This window comes from Heliangelus exortis, chromosome 9 (assembly GCF_036169615.1).
Source record: "Heliangelus exortis chromosome 9, bHelExo1.hap1, whole genome shotgun sequence".
NCBI lineage: Eukaryota > Metazoa > Chordata > Aves > Apodiformes > Trochilidae > Heliangelus > Heliangelus exortis.
The window spans coordinates 4,177,265-4,194,105 of NC_092430.1; the positions used below are offsets into that span (position 1 = coordinate 4,177,265).

A 16,841-nucleotide genomic window follows, 5' to 3' on the forward strand; every position below is an offset into this window, starting at 1 on the left:
CAGTAGGTAGGACACTGGAGCAAAGAAGCAGGAAAAACTGGTAGAAATAACCAGAGAAGTTCCATTCCAGCTAGAGCTCAGTGCCTTCCATGTGTGTGGGATGCTACTAAGGAACAAGGAAACCCAGCAGATAAAATGGATTTGGTTTACAGCTGTAGAGAATGCCATCTTTGGTAAAAAGAGAAGACTTTAAAAAAAAATAATTTTAAACCATTTTATCTCAAGCTTCCAAAAGAAAGATTCCAAGGTTGGGAGCTGGGGAAGCATTTGGTGAACAGTGAGGGGGAGGCAGAGTGGAGGAACAGAGAAGAAAGAGGGCACCTTGACAGTGTTAGTCAGGACATGATACACTGGAGGCAGAAAAAACATCAAGAGAAGGGTAAGGCTTTGCATTACTCTGGATTTTCACCTGCAAATCAGTATTAACCCAGCAACCAGTTAGAGAGTTCAGCCAAAACAGTAAGATGCACACAGCTACCTGTGCAGTGATGGACACACAACCCCCCTTTGGAGAGGAGCTAGTTAAGGCTTAGCAGGTTACAGGCAAGGCTGGAGCCAAAGGCTCTTTAGATCTGCAGGAAAAGGAAACTAAACAAATCCACCTCTCCTTGCAGCTTTTAGAATTAAACATTTATCGTTCTCCCAGCACACCAAAAGATTCTGTGCAAACATGAAAACCCAGAGCTAAGCACACTGTTCCTCATAGCTATAACCCTGTCTAAATACACACTACCTGCCTTTCAGACATTAGCAGTGGGGGGCACAAGTCTTCCACCAAGACACAGTTAAGCAAACTCATAAGGTCATTTCCAGGCAACAAGGCAGTGAACAAATTGTATCTTTGTGTTCAGATCAGACAAGTATTAAACCAAGCACTGTGTGGGTTACCAGGGACCTACTGCCCCATCTGGACTTCAACAGACCTACCCAGCATCATCTTCCCCCTGGCTCTTTTCCTTTCCCAGAAGCCATTAATCAAGGAAGAGCATGAAACACAGAGGCAGAGCCAAGCCTGGCTTCTCTGAACACTCCCCTGCCTGCTTGCACTACACATTAGAAGTAGTGTGAGAAGTTTCCATACCTGTGGGGAAACACCAGGCTGTCAAAGTCCCAGAGCTGCTCTGCACAGCAGACAGGGCCCTTCCTGCCAGTGCCAAAGCCTTTGCCTCCACTGTCCCCAAACCTCCCCCGAACAGGCTGCAGAGCCAACCCCCTCCTCTGAGGAGCCTGGAAGATGTAGGGAATCCTGTTCAAAACAAGAAGGGTAAAGGAAAGGAGAGCAGCAACATTTCTCTGAAGCAGTGCTGTGTCTACCTGTGAATTGAAAGCCAGAGCTTTTAAAGGTATTTATTAACACAAACAAAATCAAGTGATTGCTTTCTTGCTGTGTCAGTTTCTATTAAACATTAGCTACTTCCAGTCTTAAAGCTTTATCTTAAAACTAGAAATCAGTTTGCTGACAAAACTTGTGAAGGAGAAAGTATCCCCAGCACTCTTCAGGGACAAGTTTGGTGATGAATTATCATTAATATTTATATCCTGTTAACATTTTGTCAAGTTTAAAGAAACCTTTTAGGAAACAGACAAAGCTACTTCTTTCTGCTTCCATTCCTAAAGGTCACTTTCTGACTTCTCTTCAAGAAAAAGTTTTCCTAGGAGGAAACTGCACATGAACCCACAGCAAATGCACCACAGCCACGGCTTTGACAGGTAACTTACTGTCTTTGGAGTTATCTGAGACTGTGCTGGCCACTCAGTTGTTCAGTGCATTTGGAAGGTTTAATATTTGATTTTGAAAAGATAACAGGTATCAAAAGATTTCAAAGCAGATGTACAGAGCTAAGGTTGGGCCAGACTATTTTTTATACACACATATCCACACAATAATTTGTAAGAGTGAGATGATAGAGGCAATAATTTGAAATCAAGTTTCAAAGTTAGGGCTGGTTTCAGTAACCTTCCTCTGGGGCCACTGAAATGATAATACACTACTTATGCTAAATATAAATAAATGTAATCTCACAGTGCAAGTAGAAGTACTTTTGATAAAGTGCCCACTATAAAATGGAATTTAACAATTTAGAAGAAATACTTTGTAAAAGCTTGACTAAACATCAGTCAGTGCTTTGTTTTCATTCTGTTACGGTTTTGGAACATTCTTGCTTCATTTGTTTTCCAGGAATGGTGGAACTGACACTATAAAGCCAAACAAGTTAAATAAGCTTTAAAACCCCCAACCTCTTTAGATTTATTTTTTACTGTCAACTACAGTGAAGAAACAAGTCCCATTCTTTTTCTTTTGACTACTTTCAAAAGTGAAGCTTCCTCCTTTAGATTTGTGAGAAGGTATCACAAGCAGATAGTTCCTGCATCTTTACTTACTGACTCAAATTACTAGGGTGCAAGAAATATTATGAGTATTAAAATATCTTGAAGGAACTGAGCTCACTTGTGAACTAGCTGGCTGGTGGCTTGTATTGTCTGCAAAAAGGCTTGTACTTCTATTGTTCCACTGGGCTCTCAAGCAGCAAATCAACAGAAAAAAGCCTCCTTAAGCCTACTCATTTATTCACAAATGAGGCCTTAATAGAACTTTATTCTTCCACTGTGATACATCCACTAAATTCTAAGTGTGCCATTAAGAATCACCTTTGATAGATAGCACAGACACTGGAGTTTACCACCACCCACACTCCTTGATCCAAGTTGTTCATTAACAAGCTGCATCTGCCATCACTGGCAGCTCTAGTGCAAGGAGCAGGGCTAGATAGAAGTAAACCTACAAATAAAAATCAATTTTTACCAACTGTGAAGAGCATCTTCAAAATTCCTGGTGTTGTCATTTATTCACCACCTTTTTTTTTTTTTTAGATAGACTATGGATTGTTGGAAGGAAGCCATGGGCCGCAGCTGGATTTATCCCACTCTGATCATCTGCATAAATGGATTTTTCTCCACTATGAGGCCATCAGAAGCTTTCCTCACTCCTTATCTGACTGGACCAGACAAAAACTTAACGATTGAAGAGGTATGTAACTATTCTCTTAATAATTAAAATGCTTAAAGCAGTAAGTCTTACAGCAATGACTGAAGGAAAGAGAAAGCATTCAATAATACAGACACATTTTGTCAAGAGATTCAAGATATTTCTGGAAAAGGGTAAGGACTCACCTCTTGCAGAAGAACACTTGAAGTCCCTACATTCTTAGGGCTTGGAAACTACTTCAGTAGTTGCTTAAGAAATGGATGCTTTCAGCAAAAACAGGTCAGCCAGTTCTTCTCCCCACCTATAAGCCCAGAGGAGGAGAAACACTAAGAATTATTTTCACTTATCATGGATTTGATTACACTGACAGTGACAGAGTGATTGCAAATAAGGAAACCAAACAGACTTCCCCTTATGAATTGTTCAATTATTAACTCCACTACAAGACTGTTTTATGCATTCATTACCCTCTGGAGGTCACATACATATTCAATTTTTTTTTTTTTTTTTTCTTAAAAAAAACATGCAGTGTATGTTTCCTTGTTCTGCTCTCCTGTCAAGCCCTGTTTCAGGAACAGGCTCCCCAACAAAAGGGGCTGTAGTTCACAAGTGGCTGAGTCATGGAGCTAATGGTATAATAAGATGACAAGCTCACTACACCCACATACAGCTAATATGAAGCAGCCATTCCTGATGAGTAGTAGCAAACAGTAAGGCAGAATCTCCTAGTACATTATGAAAGATACTAGTAAAAACCAAGGTATTTTCTGAGAAAAGGTATTTGTGGCTTGGGTTATTGTGTTTTGTTTTGGTTTTCCCTTTAATACTATTTTTTTTTTTTAGCCACAAAGGAGATTTTCCTCCTTTACATTTAAAAATGAACAAATGGCAAGATAGGATGCCTTAATTCTGATTTCAGCAAGAGTCCTTAACTCAGTAAGTGTAGTGCAGATACTGGCTTTTAAGCCATACTCATCTCTGGTAAGCTAATTCTTTTCGTTTCAGTCAAATGCCTAAAAATTCTAATCAAAGTTCACAGAAATAGAAGTCAACCAGAATGACACAGTGAACCTGCTGCTCACCATGCAACTCTACTAAAAGGTCAGAAATGAAAAGATAACAAGCTACTATTTTTCCTTCAGGTGAAACAGTTCCTCTCTAGTTTAATTTCTCAAGCAGAGAATGAGTGATCATGGACACCCTAGCAGGTCCAGCACTTCCTAAGACCTCCCCAGATCCTGCAAATGCACATCACAGGAAACTCTCTCTATGGGTGTATCTAAAGGAGGCAACATCATAGGCTGCAGCTGTAGTCAAGCTGCCTGGGAAAGCACTGAGCTTAATAGTGGCAGCAAACAGCACCTTCCAACCTAAATACAAATGAGTTTAAAAAAAAAAAAGAAATTTGTTTTCAGAGCACCTGTGTATTGAAGACCAACTGAAACTTTGCAAAATACTGTTCCAAACACTTGCTCACTTCTTATGCTTTATATTTGAAGAAAACGTAGATGGTGAAGATAGCACAGGAACACTCACCTCAGGAAGTTAAAGTCTGCACAATTCACACAATTCAGTATTTACTGTAACAACCATTTTCCTTCAATACAATCACCAGAAAGCTTAAACCACAATATTTTCACTGTCCTTTAACAAAAAAAAAAAATTCCTTTTTTACTCTCTTCCAGGTCACAAACCAGATTTTCCCAGTCTGGACATACTCCTACCTCGCGCTCCTCTTCCCCGTCTTCCTGATCACCGACTACGTGCGCTACAAGCCCGTCCTCCTCCTCCAGGGCATCAGCTTCATCGTCACCTGGCTCCTGCTCCTCTTTGCACGTGGAGTGCTGGCCATGCAGGCCGTGGAATTCTTCTACGGGATGACAACAGCCACCGAGGTCGCCTATTACGCCTACATCTACAGCGTCGTCAGCACCGAGCGCTACCAGCGGGTGACGAGCTACTGCAGGAGCGTCACTCTGCTGGCAGCCACCCTTGCCGCCCTGCTGGGCCAGCTCCTGGTTTCCCTGGCAGGTCTATCCTACTTTCACCTCAACGCCATCACTTTGGCTTCCGTCTCCCTGGCCTTCCTCTGCTCTTTTTTCCTCCCCATGCCTCGCAGGTCTATGTTCTTCCACAGGAAGGACGGCCCAGAGGCTCTCCCGGCGCCACAGAAAGGCCTCGATTCCCTCAGGCCAGAGGACGGGGGCTCCGGATCTGCCAGGCAGGGACCCGCACCCGAGCAGCAGGCAGAGGGTGCCCAGGCCCAGAGCAGTGTGCTCAGGGTGCTGGTGCAGCTGAGCAAGGACCTCAGGGATTGCTACAGCTCCAGGAAACTTCTCTACTGGTCCCTGTGGTGGGCTCTGGCTACGGCGGGCTTTAACCAGGTTGTGAATTACATCCAAGTGCTCTGGGACTTCAGAGCCCCCTCTCACAGCTCAGCAGTGTACAATGGAGCTGTTGAAGCAATTGCAACTTTTTTTGGTAAGTAAAGGATCATCAGCAAGTACCTGTATCCCCCCCCATGCTGATGGCATTCTTCAGCAATGACTCTGATGCCTGTTTTATTTTCAGTGGGGACCAACGTCAACAACAGCAGCCTCCAATATGTAACATACAAATACTGTGCAAAATATGCTTTCACTGTACAATTTTATCAGTGGGGGGTTCAAAAATAGTCTTAAAAAATATATTTTTCCTTGTTAGAGGAATCTCATTCCACCAAATTGCAGTCCAGAAACACCTTGTCCATTCCTCCCTCAGACACACTTAAGCTAGGTGATTTAAAAAAAAAAAAACAAAACATTTAAAGTGCATATTAACAAATAATCTGTCTAAACACACATTGTTTGGAGCAGTGCATTTCAGGATAAGTGCTCCTGAAGAAAGATCCGTATCCTGATCGATGAGTTTGCCTCTGGATGTGATGTACAAGGAAAGGCTGTGAAAGCTGTAATAGCTTGGCCTTGAGAAAACAAGGGATCTAATTAATGTACATTAATACTGGAAGGGGAGGAGTAAAGAGGACAGAGCCAAACTCTTCCCTGTAGTGCCCAGTGACAGGACAAGGGCCTAGGAGCACAAATTTGTATTGTAATTTGGCCAGAAGTTTCAACATCCCATACCTGGATTTCAAAACCTAGACACCATCCTGAGCACCTTAGTCCAGCTGATCCTGTTCTAGCAGGGCTTGGTGACCTCCAGAGTTCTTCCAACCTCAACTGTTCTGATCCTCATGGGTGATTTGGTCCATTCAAATGGCATTCCTCTTCAGACACAGAGCAGAAGGCATATGGATAAAGTGCAACTTCCTTCATTTAAATAGCTGGGCAGTACCAACAGAGCCTCATTTTTAAGCAGACAAGTATGTTTCCTTGATACCAGGAGCTTTATCTTGTATTTCCACTGGGAACTCTCAGTTTACTCTTTCTCCCTGCAATCAGCATGAAAATCCATTTTACTAAAGCTGTCCCAAACTTGTCAGACTGCTGGTTTGAGCAGTGTTCCCAAGGGCTTTTTTTGCTTTTATACCCTCTGGCACTTTACCCTATTTCAAGTGCAGAAACCAGTACTCAGAACCTTTGGGAACAGCAGTGATGGACAAGAGGGAGAGGCCTGATATGACTGAGTTCTGATGAAGAGGACACGTAACTAGCAAATGAAGTCCCAATTTTACACTGCTGTGCTAGCCTGGCTGAAAATACCTGGGCTTCTGGTACTCTCTGGACTCTTAAATCACTGCTGAATAACCTGCCTGGCCCCTACACACTTCTCTTTGTATTTGAGCTAACCTCAGGATACTGTGTTTCAAAGAGCCTTCATAGATCTAAAGGAGCCTCCCTGTTAAAGAATAATTAAAAAAAACCAGCACACAGCTGAGTTACCTTCTTGCAGCAGCAGATAGGATGACTCCAAAACTGAATAGGGGAGAAAAGTAAATCTCATTACTACAGAGATTAAAAAAAAAATCAAATTTGGACTTTGTTATAACATATAACACATGAATAAGGGCTTTTACTATTTGTGATGGTCAATAAGGCACCAACAAATGCAGTTCATGGAATTTGTCACCAGAAACTGAAAAAGAAAAGAAAGCTTTCATAAAGAAACCATGAAGGAGTGCAATAAATTTCTCCAATATACTTCCATATTTTGGCAGAAAATGCTTAGTGGGATTTATTTTTTTTTTCTCAGTTAAAAAGAATAACAATAGACTGAACACTGATGCCTCCAGCCTTAAGGATGAGGAACTTTTTTAAAGTAAAAAAAAGAAAAAAACCAAACAAGAAGACTTCCACACCACTATCTGAAAATACAAGCCACACCATTATTGAAACCCTCTGTGGCTTTAACAGTCCCAAGAGCTCCTGGCATGGCTCACTGACACAGTTAAGCAATGGTTCTAGAAGGACAGTAAGTGGTTCAGAATTTGAATTGTTACTTTTATATTTTTAGGCTCAGCAACATCCATGGCAGTTGGATATGTCAAAGTAAACTGGGATCTTTCCGGAGAATTGGCTTTGGGGATTTTCTCTGCAATGGATGCTGGTTCCCTGTTCCTCATGCACTTCACAGACAACATCTGGGCATGCTATGCCAGTTACCTTGCATTTAAGGCATGCTACATGCTCCTTATCACCATAGCAACGTAAGTAAAACACACAACTGTTCTAATAACATGGATTTAAATCAGCAAATGTCACGTTTTTAAATTTATCAAAGTTTTACTGGACGTCTCCCTAGAAATAAGATTTAGTGAGTCATGATAGCAGCATGTACTGTTTCTAGCTTATATAAATCTACACTTAAAATTATATAATCTAACCATTACAATAGGTTATTCCAAGTGAGACACAATCTTATTCTGAATTTAGCTGTTAATGATCTTTGTACAACTGTTACCTAAATGGTCCAACATATGCAAGTCTTTATTGAGTAAAAATACTCACTCAGATAAGTAGGATTCACAGAAGTGCCCAAGTCAGAAAAATAAGGACTTTCTGCCAAAATGAAGCTGTTAAAGCTTAGCAAAGAAGACTTAAGATGCTCTAGGTTATGGAAGAATCCACTGTGTACATTAAATTGTCCCCAAACTTCCTGCCATAAGTAAAATATAAGAGTCCACACTGTGCATGGTTAACCTGTACATTAATTTTCAGGTTTCAGATTGCTGTCAATCTAAGCATGGAACGTTATGCTTTGATGTTTGGCTTCAACAACTTTGTTGCACTGGCAATTCAGACAATTCTAACTCTTGTTGTAGTAGATTCAAAAGGTCTGGGACTGGATATCAGCACCCAGGTAAGTTCTATTACTTTCCCCTAAAAGAGGGTTCTGCTCCAGGATCTGCCTTTGGGAAGATACTGGGTAAGGACAGTTTAGGATAGCTTAGGACAGTTACTCACTTGTAAAAAGGTTCCTTTAATGTAACTGGCAGTAGATAATACAACCTATTTGTCCTCAGGCCCTTCCAATTTTGCGTTTCTGCAATGATTTCAAGAGTATTTTCATAGAGTATAAGGGAAAGACGAAGATCTATTACTCTGAATGAGGTTTTTAAAAATTAAATGCTTAATTTTATATGTTTACTATTCAGAACTTTATTGTCAAAATAGCCTAAATAGAAGCAGGGAGAAAGCTGAAAGAATCTATGGGTCTATAACCGAGGCAATTCCAAGTTCCATAGTATCACTGGATGCATCTTTAGGTTCATGCAATTCTGAGAATTAACAGCCTCATTATTATTTACTCCAATTAAATGTCTAAAAATAAAGTTTAACCAACCTTACATGCTGACTGAACTCCAGCTTTCTAGCTTTCATCTTTTCAGAGAACAGTCAAAAAGTCCTCCCTGACTGAGGTGGGGAGAGGATGCATGTAACAGAGTATTCACATCCCCTCCTTCTACAGCCACGTTTGTCTGACAGTATGAAATAAAGCAGCCAGGCTTCTAGAATCCTTTCAACATGGGATCATTTTGGGCCACGGGTGACAGGGAAGGCAAGGCAACAATGGAGCAAACTATTAAAAACTGCTTTTGCTGTTAGGTGACTCTCCTTTCTTCTTCCCCACCTCCATTTCCCAGTTTCTCATTTATGGCAGCTACTTTACACTGATAGCTGGAATTTTTCTGATCAGAAGCATATACACCATCATCTCCATCAGGTGTAGAGATACCAGTGTGGCTGGTGAAAGCATCAACCACTAAGAAAGGAGCAAAAATAATGGCTGCAACCAAGAGCACAGAAGCTGCTGCATCATCAGAAGAGTGCCCATCAAGGAAGACTGGTAACTGGTGAGACAGGCTGTTGATAAGCCCACAGCACCAAGAAAGAGCTTTGTCAACAGGATGGTGTGTTTTGCCACTTTTCTTCACCAGCAGCTCTGATGCCAGACAACCCTCAGACCATCTTCAAGTCAAATTTAATTCTCTCACACCAAAATGTGTATTAGCACCCACTAAGCACAAGACCCAAGTGCACACCGATGCCTGAACCTCACAGCAGAAAAGCTCTTAGAACACACACCTTTCAGTTCCCACTTCTACTGAGTATTTCAACTCAGGCATAAGATATTCAAAAACTTCTAGGGAATCTAAAGAAGCAGTTGCTCCCATAGCAGGAAGATCACTTTTTGGAAAGATTGCCACAGAAAACCTCTGAAAATGTAAAGACTTTGTCTACTAGAAGCTGTGACATGCATTTTTAAAGCAACTTAAATAATAAAATCAGTTTTTTTCCAAAAGACACTACCTCTATGTTCAAAAGCAGACTACAATGCTATATAGCACAGCAATACTACTTTAGTTTAAAAAAAATGGCCAAAGCAGTCATTTTGGATTCCATTCAGACAATGCACTCCTCAGAAATCTTTAGTTCCAGGACTGTTAGGGAAATACATCATTACATATGGATAAACTTACTGATACAGTGACAGCTTTACTGTGAATTTGTTGGAGATGTACAACACATATTAACTTCTTTTAAGGGTCTGAATTGATAAACATATGCACTAATTATGTCTGGAACTGTTGTCACCCACAAAAACTTACTTTTGGAAGCAGAAAACCTTTCTAAACTAGCTTATTTTTAAGCCATGGGGAGACACTTATTTCACATACTCTTCTGATCACAACTAAGTCTTGTTCAGAGACTGTCATTAGCTTACCTAGAATAACTTGTCTTCTGCAGCTAACCATTTCTTGAGTAACTACCCTGCCCAGAGCTTCCAGTGTCCATCATACAGCTATTCTGTCAAAATAATCCAACTTCACTGAACATTTTCCTGATTGATGGGTCACTTCACTTGAGCTAGAACAGCAACACAAAGAAATGTACATATCCAAGTGAGGCATGTGAAAATTTCAACTCAATTTTAAATATATTGCTTTTGCTAATTCATCTGTGTATAAGATTCAAAATATGTACATTTTAACCCAATAAAATGTTACTGAACAGAAATAATGCTACACAATTATTTTTTCTAATATTTATTTTTTTCACCTGCAAACTGTAGCAAAACATGATCAGCTTTATTATGCAGACAGGTATCCCTCTAACATTAGAGATTTAGGCATGTATAAATAGAAGAGCTCTTAGGAAAGGAAAACATTTTGAGAAATGAACAAACCTTCAATTTAACTTCATGACTTCCAATACCAATGGTTAAAATGATGTAGCTCATTCATTCCAAGAGATACAACAGCACCTTAAAGTGGCTGATCTATTTCCCAGTAACATTTTTCACATAACAATGTGTTAAAGTTACAAATACTGATATGCACAAATAGCTATTTTCTAAGAAAAATATGTACAGTACTGCAGCATAATGAATGTGGTATCTGCAATAACTTATTAGCCAATTTTAATATACATGATACCTCTATGTTTTACCTGCCAGTTCACAGGTTCAAGGATGTTACCACAGCCCTCTGTTTTGCACGTTATAACCTGGTGGGGGGTTGATTTTCTTGGGTTTCGTGTGGTTTTTTTTTTTATTTATTTTTTAAAGGTACACAATGCAGGCTTTTATTTTTACTTCTTAAAGACTTCTTCTGTGTTTAAAGCTAATATCAGTGAAACAAGACAACAGTGCAAGAGGCGCAGAGATGTTATGTGACCACATAAGAGTTCTTTTGGGTAAAGTGTCTATAAGGCTATAAGAAAGGATTGGTTGATGAGCTTCCTGTTGGAAATTGTCCTGTTGGTGCACCAGCCTGGAAAAAAAAAAAAAAAAAGAAAAAAAATCAAAGAAGGAAATAAGACAACACTGAAAATATTTTTTTCCATATCGTAAATCATAAATGTATATATACAAAAAAAAGCCTATTAGGAAACATTTCTGGTTTATGCTGCAGTCTTTTTCTTTTTGTGATTCTCTTTAAAACCACAGTATACAAGTACTTGTTTTGAATTACCAGCCTTGCAAATCCCATGTCATTGTAATAATCAATTGCATTCAGGAGATTCACACGCTGCCTTCCCTTATTTGAAGCAAAAACAAACAAACAAACAAAATCTATGTGTCTCTCTAAATTAAGCACCACAGTTCATGCCTATTTGGACATACAGAAGTTATTAATATCATGAAACAACTCACCATAAAAGGGTTACTAGATACTCCAACAGCTGCAACTTGTCCAAAAGGAGTTACTACAGGCTTTGCCTGTCCAAATGCAGCAAAACCTGCTCCTTAGAAAGATAAGTGAGAAAGAAAGATAAATACTAGTAACCAGCCTTCAAAGAGTTCTTTGCTGCAGCTCCCACACAAAAATAAGTGGAAGTTTGGACCACATGATCAAAAGGATTGATCATACATTCCTGATAGTGTTAAGTGTATACAAAACACCACTAGGGCTACTGCTTGTTTGGTTGGTTTGTTTTTCAACTGTCTGGAACTAATCAATTCCCAATTTCTACATCTGCATTCTACATACTTTGATGTTATTTTATCATTTAAATTTAGGGAGAGAGTGTGTATTTCCCAATTTTCTTGCCTGTGTTCTGTGAGTTAGAAAGAACATTCCAATTGGTTGCAGACACTCCAAAAACGAAGACAAAACAATCCTGCTTGCATAAAACCCATGGGAATACTTACAATTTCTCTATCAGACTATGGTAAAATTTCAGTTATATCACTGCACACAGCCAAACCACACAGTTCAACTACCGAGCCAAAACAGAGTGTGAGAACCCATAAACAATGTTATTATCCAGTTCATAGAGCAATAAATACACATCCTCCACTGCTAACTTAGAGAGATCGTTTTCTTTATTTATCTGATGTAAACAAGATTAACTAAAAGGTATAAAACCTACCATTTGGCTGCTGAGGAAAAGCAGTCTGTTGAGGGAAAGCTGCCTGGGTTGGGAACGTTGGCTGCTGGAAGTTGCCACTATAACTGGTAGGAAGACTGTAGGAGGCAGGAGTTCCAAATCCCGCAGGCATGCTCATGGATGCAGTACCAAATGTTGCTGCTGGTAGGCAAAATATCACATTTAATTATTAGTAAGAAATCAGTTGTTTCATGAGACCAATTACTACAACACCGTGTTAAGAAATGTCTCCTAATGCCTCAGTGACCATGGACAAGCAAAGTTCCATTTCTACAGCCACTGAACTTATTTGTCAGGTTGGATCACCACCAGCCAGGTGCAAAATTTACTTTTGCCCATTAAAAATGAATGGAATCACTTAAAATTTACTAGATTTAGCACAGGTATACTTTCTGCAAGTAAATTAATTTTTTACATTAACACGTAGCTCCCCCAGAGGTTTTTTTGTAAGCATCAGAAACAAGAACTTTGGGGCAGCATAAGCTCCTCTGTTTTTCTCATTCTGAGAAAAGCATGAAAATCTTCCCAGTTCAAGGTGCATTACATGAAGTTACAAGTTTTAAAAAAAAAAAAAATGGGATACATGCACCCCTTCTCTCTTTATCCCCTCCTTAATGCTACTTCACAGGAAATTCTCACCATGCACATTATTTGCACACAAAGTTCCTATTGCAAAAGCTCTTACTGTTGTGGTAAGAGTTAAAACAAAAAATCCCCAATTTGACATCTGATTCTCTGCTGAACATTTCAAGTAAAAACCACACAGCTCATATGCAATTCCACATGCCCTCAGCAAACAAACAGGAGCACATCAAGTGCAAAAACATAATAACAAAACCATTATTCTGTCTTTTGGGAGTTATTCTTGAAAGGAGAAGGGTATAGACCTTTTTTTTGATACAAATACAGACACTAGGCATTTTATTCTAGTTCAGCATTACACATTTGAACATTCTCTTTTGACATGTTCAAACTCAGACTTCATAAAAGCTTAATTGCTTTGAAAATATATATATTTAATGCATATATATTTATTATATATAAATATATTATATATTTATTATATATTTAATGCTTAATTAGTGATTGAAAAATTTACCCTAAATGTATTCAAGGGCAAGACAAACTGTTGACAAAGCACAGGGAAAACCAATGCACAAACACACTTCTCATGTTACAGGTAGAGCAGCTATTCAGCAGGAAAACTTGCTAGGAGAACACAAGAAAATGAGCAGTGACTTGGGATATCCCAAAAGGCATCAAGCTACTGTTGGTAGAAACTTGAAGAGTCACTCAACTTGTTAGCATGATTAGAATATCAATAATGGTTTTGTTTCAGTTGCTTAGGAGGCTGGCTACATATGCTCATCTGACTCTTTGCCCAGCTGCCAAACACCCACACCCACTCCATTTTGGAAACCAAGTCTTCCGAAATTCTACGTGCAGAGAACCAGATAGGCTATCGAGAAGCTTTACAAGCAACAACTTTTACAAGCCACAAGAAACTTGATACCAAATGTGGCCACCTACCAAAATGAGCCTGAGGAAATATGTGAGAGTGCATTGCTCCCGAGAGGCCTTATGGAAGCCACAAAGAGACCAGACAATGTCAAATCATTTACACGCTCTTAAACAGTAATTCCTTACTTTTAAATATATATAAATACTTATACACACACATATGCAACAAATCTGTCCATAGCATGACCAGCAATAGATTAAGCTCAGAAAACCATTAGATATCAAAGCTACAAAACACATGTTTGTGTAACAAAAAAAAAAGGGCAGCTTAGCATAAAGGACATGGTACAACTTCACACCTTACACTGACAGGAGAGGATAAAATGTTATCTTTACTTATTCTCTCTGTCACGTAGTACATAACATCAGTGTAGCTCCCAAAAGGATGGAACCTCTGGCAAGCCAAGGATAGCTCCTTAGAAGGGGGAAGGATAGAGCTCCCATATTTAAGCAAATTTAAAGAAGCTACAAGTTCTTGACAATGATTCAAAACAGCACACTTAGGAATGAGGTTGAAATAAGAAAAAAGGTATTTGAGGCATTAATTAAAACAAGTTTAACTGCATAATATCTCAAAAGAGACTGAAAACCAAAGTCGTTTAACCAAGAGGACATGAATTTATCAATTCAGTTTTATCCCAGCAGTTTAATTCAACCTACCTATAACTCTGAACAAAGCACAGTGCTATGTTAAAATGCATACATCAGCAGATTTTCATCTGTGGAAGTCCAGTTAATAGATAAAAAGCAACAAAGTTTAACAGTTCCTTTGCATAAGAAAATTATCATAATCTAGCAGTCATTTAAATCCAAGTTCAGGGTTCTCAAGCAAAGCAAAAGTTTGCTTTTCTAAAAGATGGGGGGGTTGTTTATGGAATTATGATTCTACAGAACCCTCCCCTAAAAAATGAACATAATTAAGGAGTATAAGGATTATATTTAAACATATGCTTTACTGTTAAAAGACCAGTGAAAGGAGGAAATGGGCTGGTGAGGAACTAAGAGCCCAAAAGCCTTTTCTTTCCTGGTTCTAGCCCCAGCTCTTTCAGTGTGAGGGCTGGACATATAAAAAGTATGCTTCAAAGCCAAAGTCTTGAAAGGTGTCCAATTGGTAATACATAGACTACAAATAGCTGAGATAGTATTAGAAAATTTAAGCAGATCATTTTCATATTTCACACTGTCACCTTTTGAAATCCTAGGATTAGGTCAGAAATAAGCAAAAACAAGTAACATCCTGTTACATTCTCAGCCCCATAAAAACCAAGAAGTTGAAGTTGATTTCTTTCAGGCTGTTCATAAATATTGTACTCTACATTGAACAAACACAACACATCAAATAGATTAGAGGCAGATGAAGCAGAAAAATCTGTAAGGATCAGATTAGACAGCTACGAAGAAAAGAAGCAATGCAAGTCTTGAAATAAAATTTCTCAAACACTGCTTTTTTCCTAACCTGTCGCTCCTCGGCTATTGGTCTGGAATGGATTCGTTGAAGGTGCCACTGGGGCAACAGGGGCAGCTACAAATGGATTTGTGGAAGGTGTTGCTGAAAGATTAAAAACATTTTATTTCATTAAGCCTTCTAAAAATAGCCTAAGTCACATTAAGTTTATACAGCCTTTATAGATATGCTTAAGTATCTAAATTATGTGAAAAATTAGAACTTAATAATAAAATGCTTCATTTGAAACGTATCGCAGGAGTACTTTTTTTGGCATCCTATAGTAACTTTACTATCACTAGTGCTATAAAGTATGGCACTATCAAGTAGAAATTAGTAGGATATTTGCTTGCAGTCCACACAAAAGGTGTTAGCAACACTTATATACCTCCAAATGGAGCAGGCACACTCGAAGATGCAGACTGTGTCTGTGCAGTAGCAGCCACGGGTACTGTTCCAAAAGCATTGCTGAAAATAATTCATACATTCAGTGAAGTCAGAATGGCTTAATAATTAAATACAACTTACAATCATCACTGGCATGTAAAAGAAAAGAAATGCTTACATGGGTTTTGCAAACTGCAGTATAACTCACTGATGCCAGGAACTGAGCCCCAGGTGCCAGGGTCAGACCGTAACTAGTGCTAAGCAATGAAAAGTCACCTCCACCAAAAGAGAATCCTGAACAGACACCATCAGCATAAAGGCTGCAAAGCAGAAGCTTTAGGGGTACTTGCAATACCAAGCAGAGTTATGACAGGCATTTGGTATTTACTTTAATGATCTAAAAAAGTGGCTGGCACCATTTATTTTATAAATATCTTAATATTCCTTTTGCCGGGGATGCTAGGATTTTCCCTCTGAATGCAAATCATCTCTGCAGGAAAATGTTAACATCTAAAAGGTTTAGCACATAATGACTAAAAAGATGCAGAGAACATCCTGCTGGTAGAAAGAATTCTTAATTTTATCTTATAATATCCTACCAGACAGTACTGCTATTACTTAAAACAACAGACATGGTTTCAATAGTTCTAAACTCATTTAAAATTTCCCCATTTAGTTAAGACAAAAACCAGGTTTGAGAGGCAACTTGGAGTAACTTCTCTGCATATTGCTCAAGTGAAAGTAGGAAGCCAATTACTTCTAACAAAGTACCTGCTAACATTACTGGTGGAAGTATATGCATTGCTGGAGGTTGCTGTGGAGCTGAATACACTGTCTAATTCTGCTAGAGCAGCATACTTGTCTGAAGATGCACTTGATGGATTTGGGGCTGACAACACAGGACCTCCTGATGCTGACACTACTGTACTGAAGCCACTTCCTTGCTCACTACCACCTGGAAAGAAACCAGATTTAAAGGGATGAGGGTGGTTTCACTTTCTGCCCTGCCAACACTGAAAACTACGTAGAAGTTCAGACAGTTCAGGTTTCATACTTAAAAATTAAATAGGCACTACAGAACACAGGAAAAAAAGTCCAACAACCATTAGCTATGAGCTAAGTGTCACACTCGTATAGAGATTCCACAGCTCCAGTGAGCCACTGGTTTCCT

The 16,841-nt window shown here is 39.2% G+C and overlaps 2 protein-coding genes and 1 long non-coding RNA gene across 14 annotated transcripts in view; 1 reads left to right on the forward strand and 2 right to left on the reverse strand.

Moving 5' to 3' along the window:
* The first annotated feature begins 2,878 nt into the window (after positions 1-2,878).
* Positions 2,879-9,261, forward strand: LOC139799620 (thiamine transporter 2-like). The gene is made up of 5 exons (XM_071751741.1): positions 2,879-3,028; positions 4,672-5,467; positions 7,439-7,631; positions 8,143-8,284; positions 9,069-9,261. The coding sequence occupies exons 1-5, from the start codon at positions 2,879-2,881 to the stop codon at positions 9,189-9,191; spliced, it is 1,404 nt and encodes a 467-aa protein (XP_071607842.1). The 3' UTR covers positions 9,192-9,261.
* On the reverse strand, positions 3,024-6,942 carry LOC139799622 (uncharacterized). The gene is made up of 3 exons (XR_011727373.1): positions 6,109-6,942; positions 4,523-5,542; positions 3,024-3,287 (listed from the first exon to the last, which is right to left on the reverse strand). It is a non-coding gene; the product is annotated as an uncharacterized lncRNA (long non-coding RNA).
* A 1,195-nt stretch (positions 9,262-10,456) lies between the features above and the next one.
* AGFG1 (ArfGAP with FG repeats 1) overlaps positions 10,457-16,841 on the reverse strand; it is a 37,065-nt gene continuing 30,680 nt past the window's right edge. For 3 of the 12 annotated variants that reach the window (XM_071751727.1, XM_071751738.1, XM_071751734.1), the window contains 7 exons: positions 16,442-16,625; positions 15,672-15,751; positions 15,296-15,388; positions 13,849-13,896; positions 12,301-12,459; positions 11,582-11,673; positions 10,457-11,198 (listed from right to left, as the gene is read on the reverse strand). In XM_071751727.1, the coding sequence (XP_071607828.1) occupies positions 11,139-11,198; positions 11,582-11,673; positions 12,301-12,459; positions 13,849-13,896; positions 15,296-15,388; positions 15,672-15,751; positions 16,442-16,625 (716 nt within the window). In that variant the 3' untranslated portion in view covers positions 10,457-11,138. The remainder of the gene's footprint in view (positions 11,199-11,581; positions 11,674-12,300; positions 12,460-13,848; positions 13,897-15,295; positions 15,389-15,671; positions 15,752-16,441; positions 16,626-16,841) is intronic. The other 9 variants (XM_071751731.1, XM_071751739.1, XM_071751735.1 and 6 more) reach the window with 5 other exon arrangements.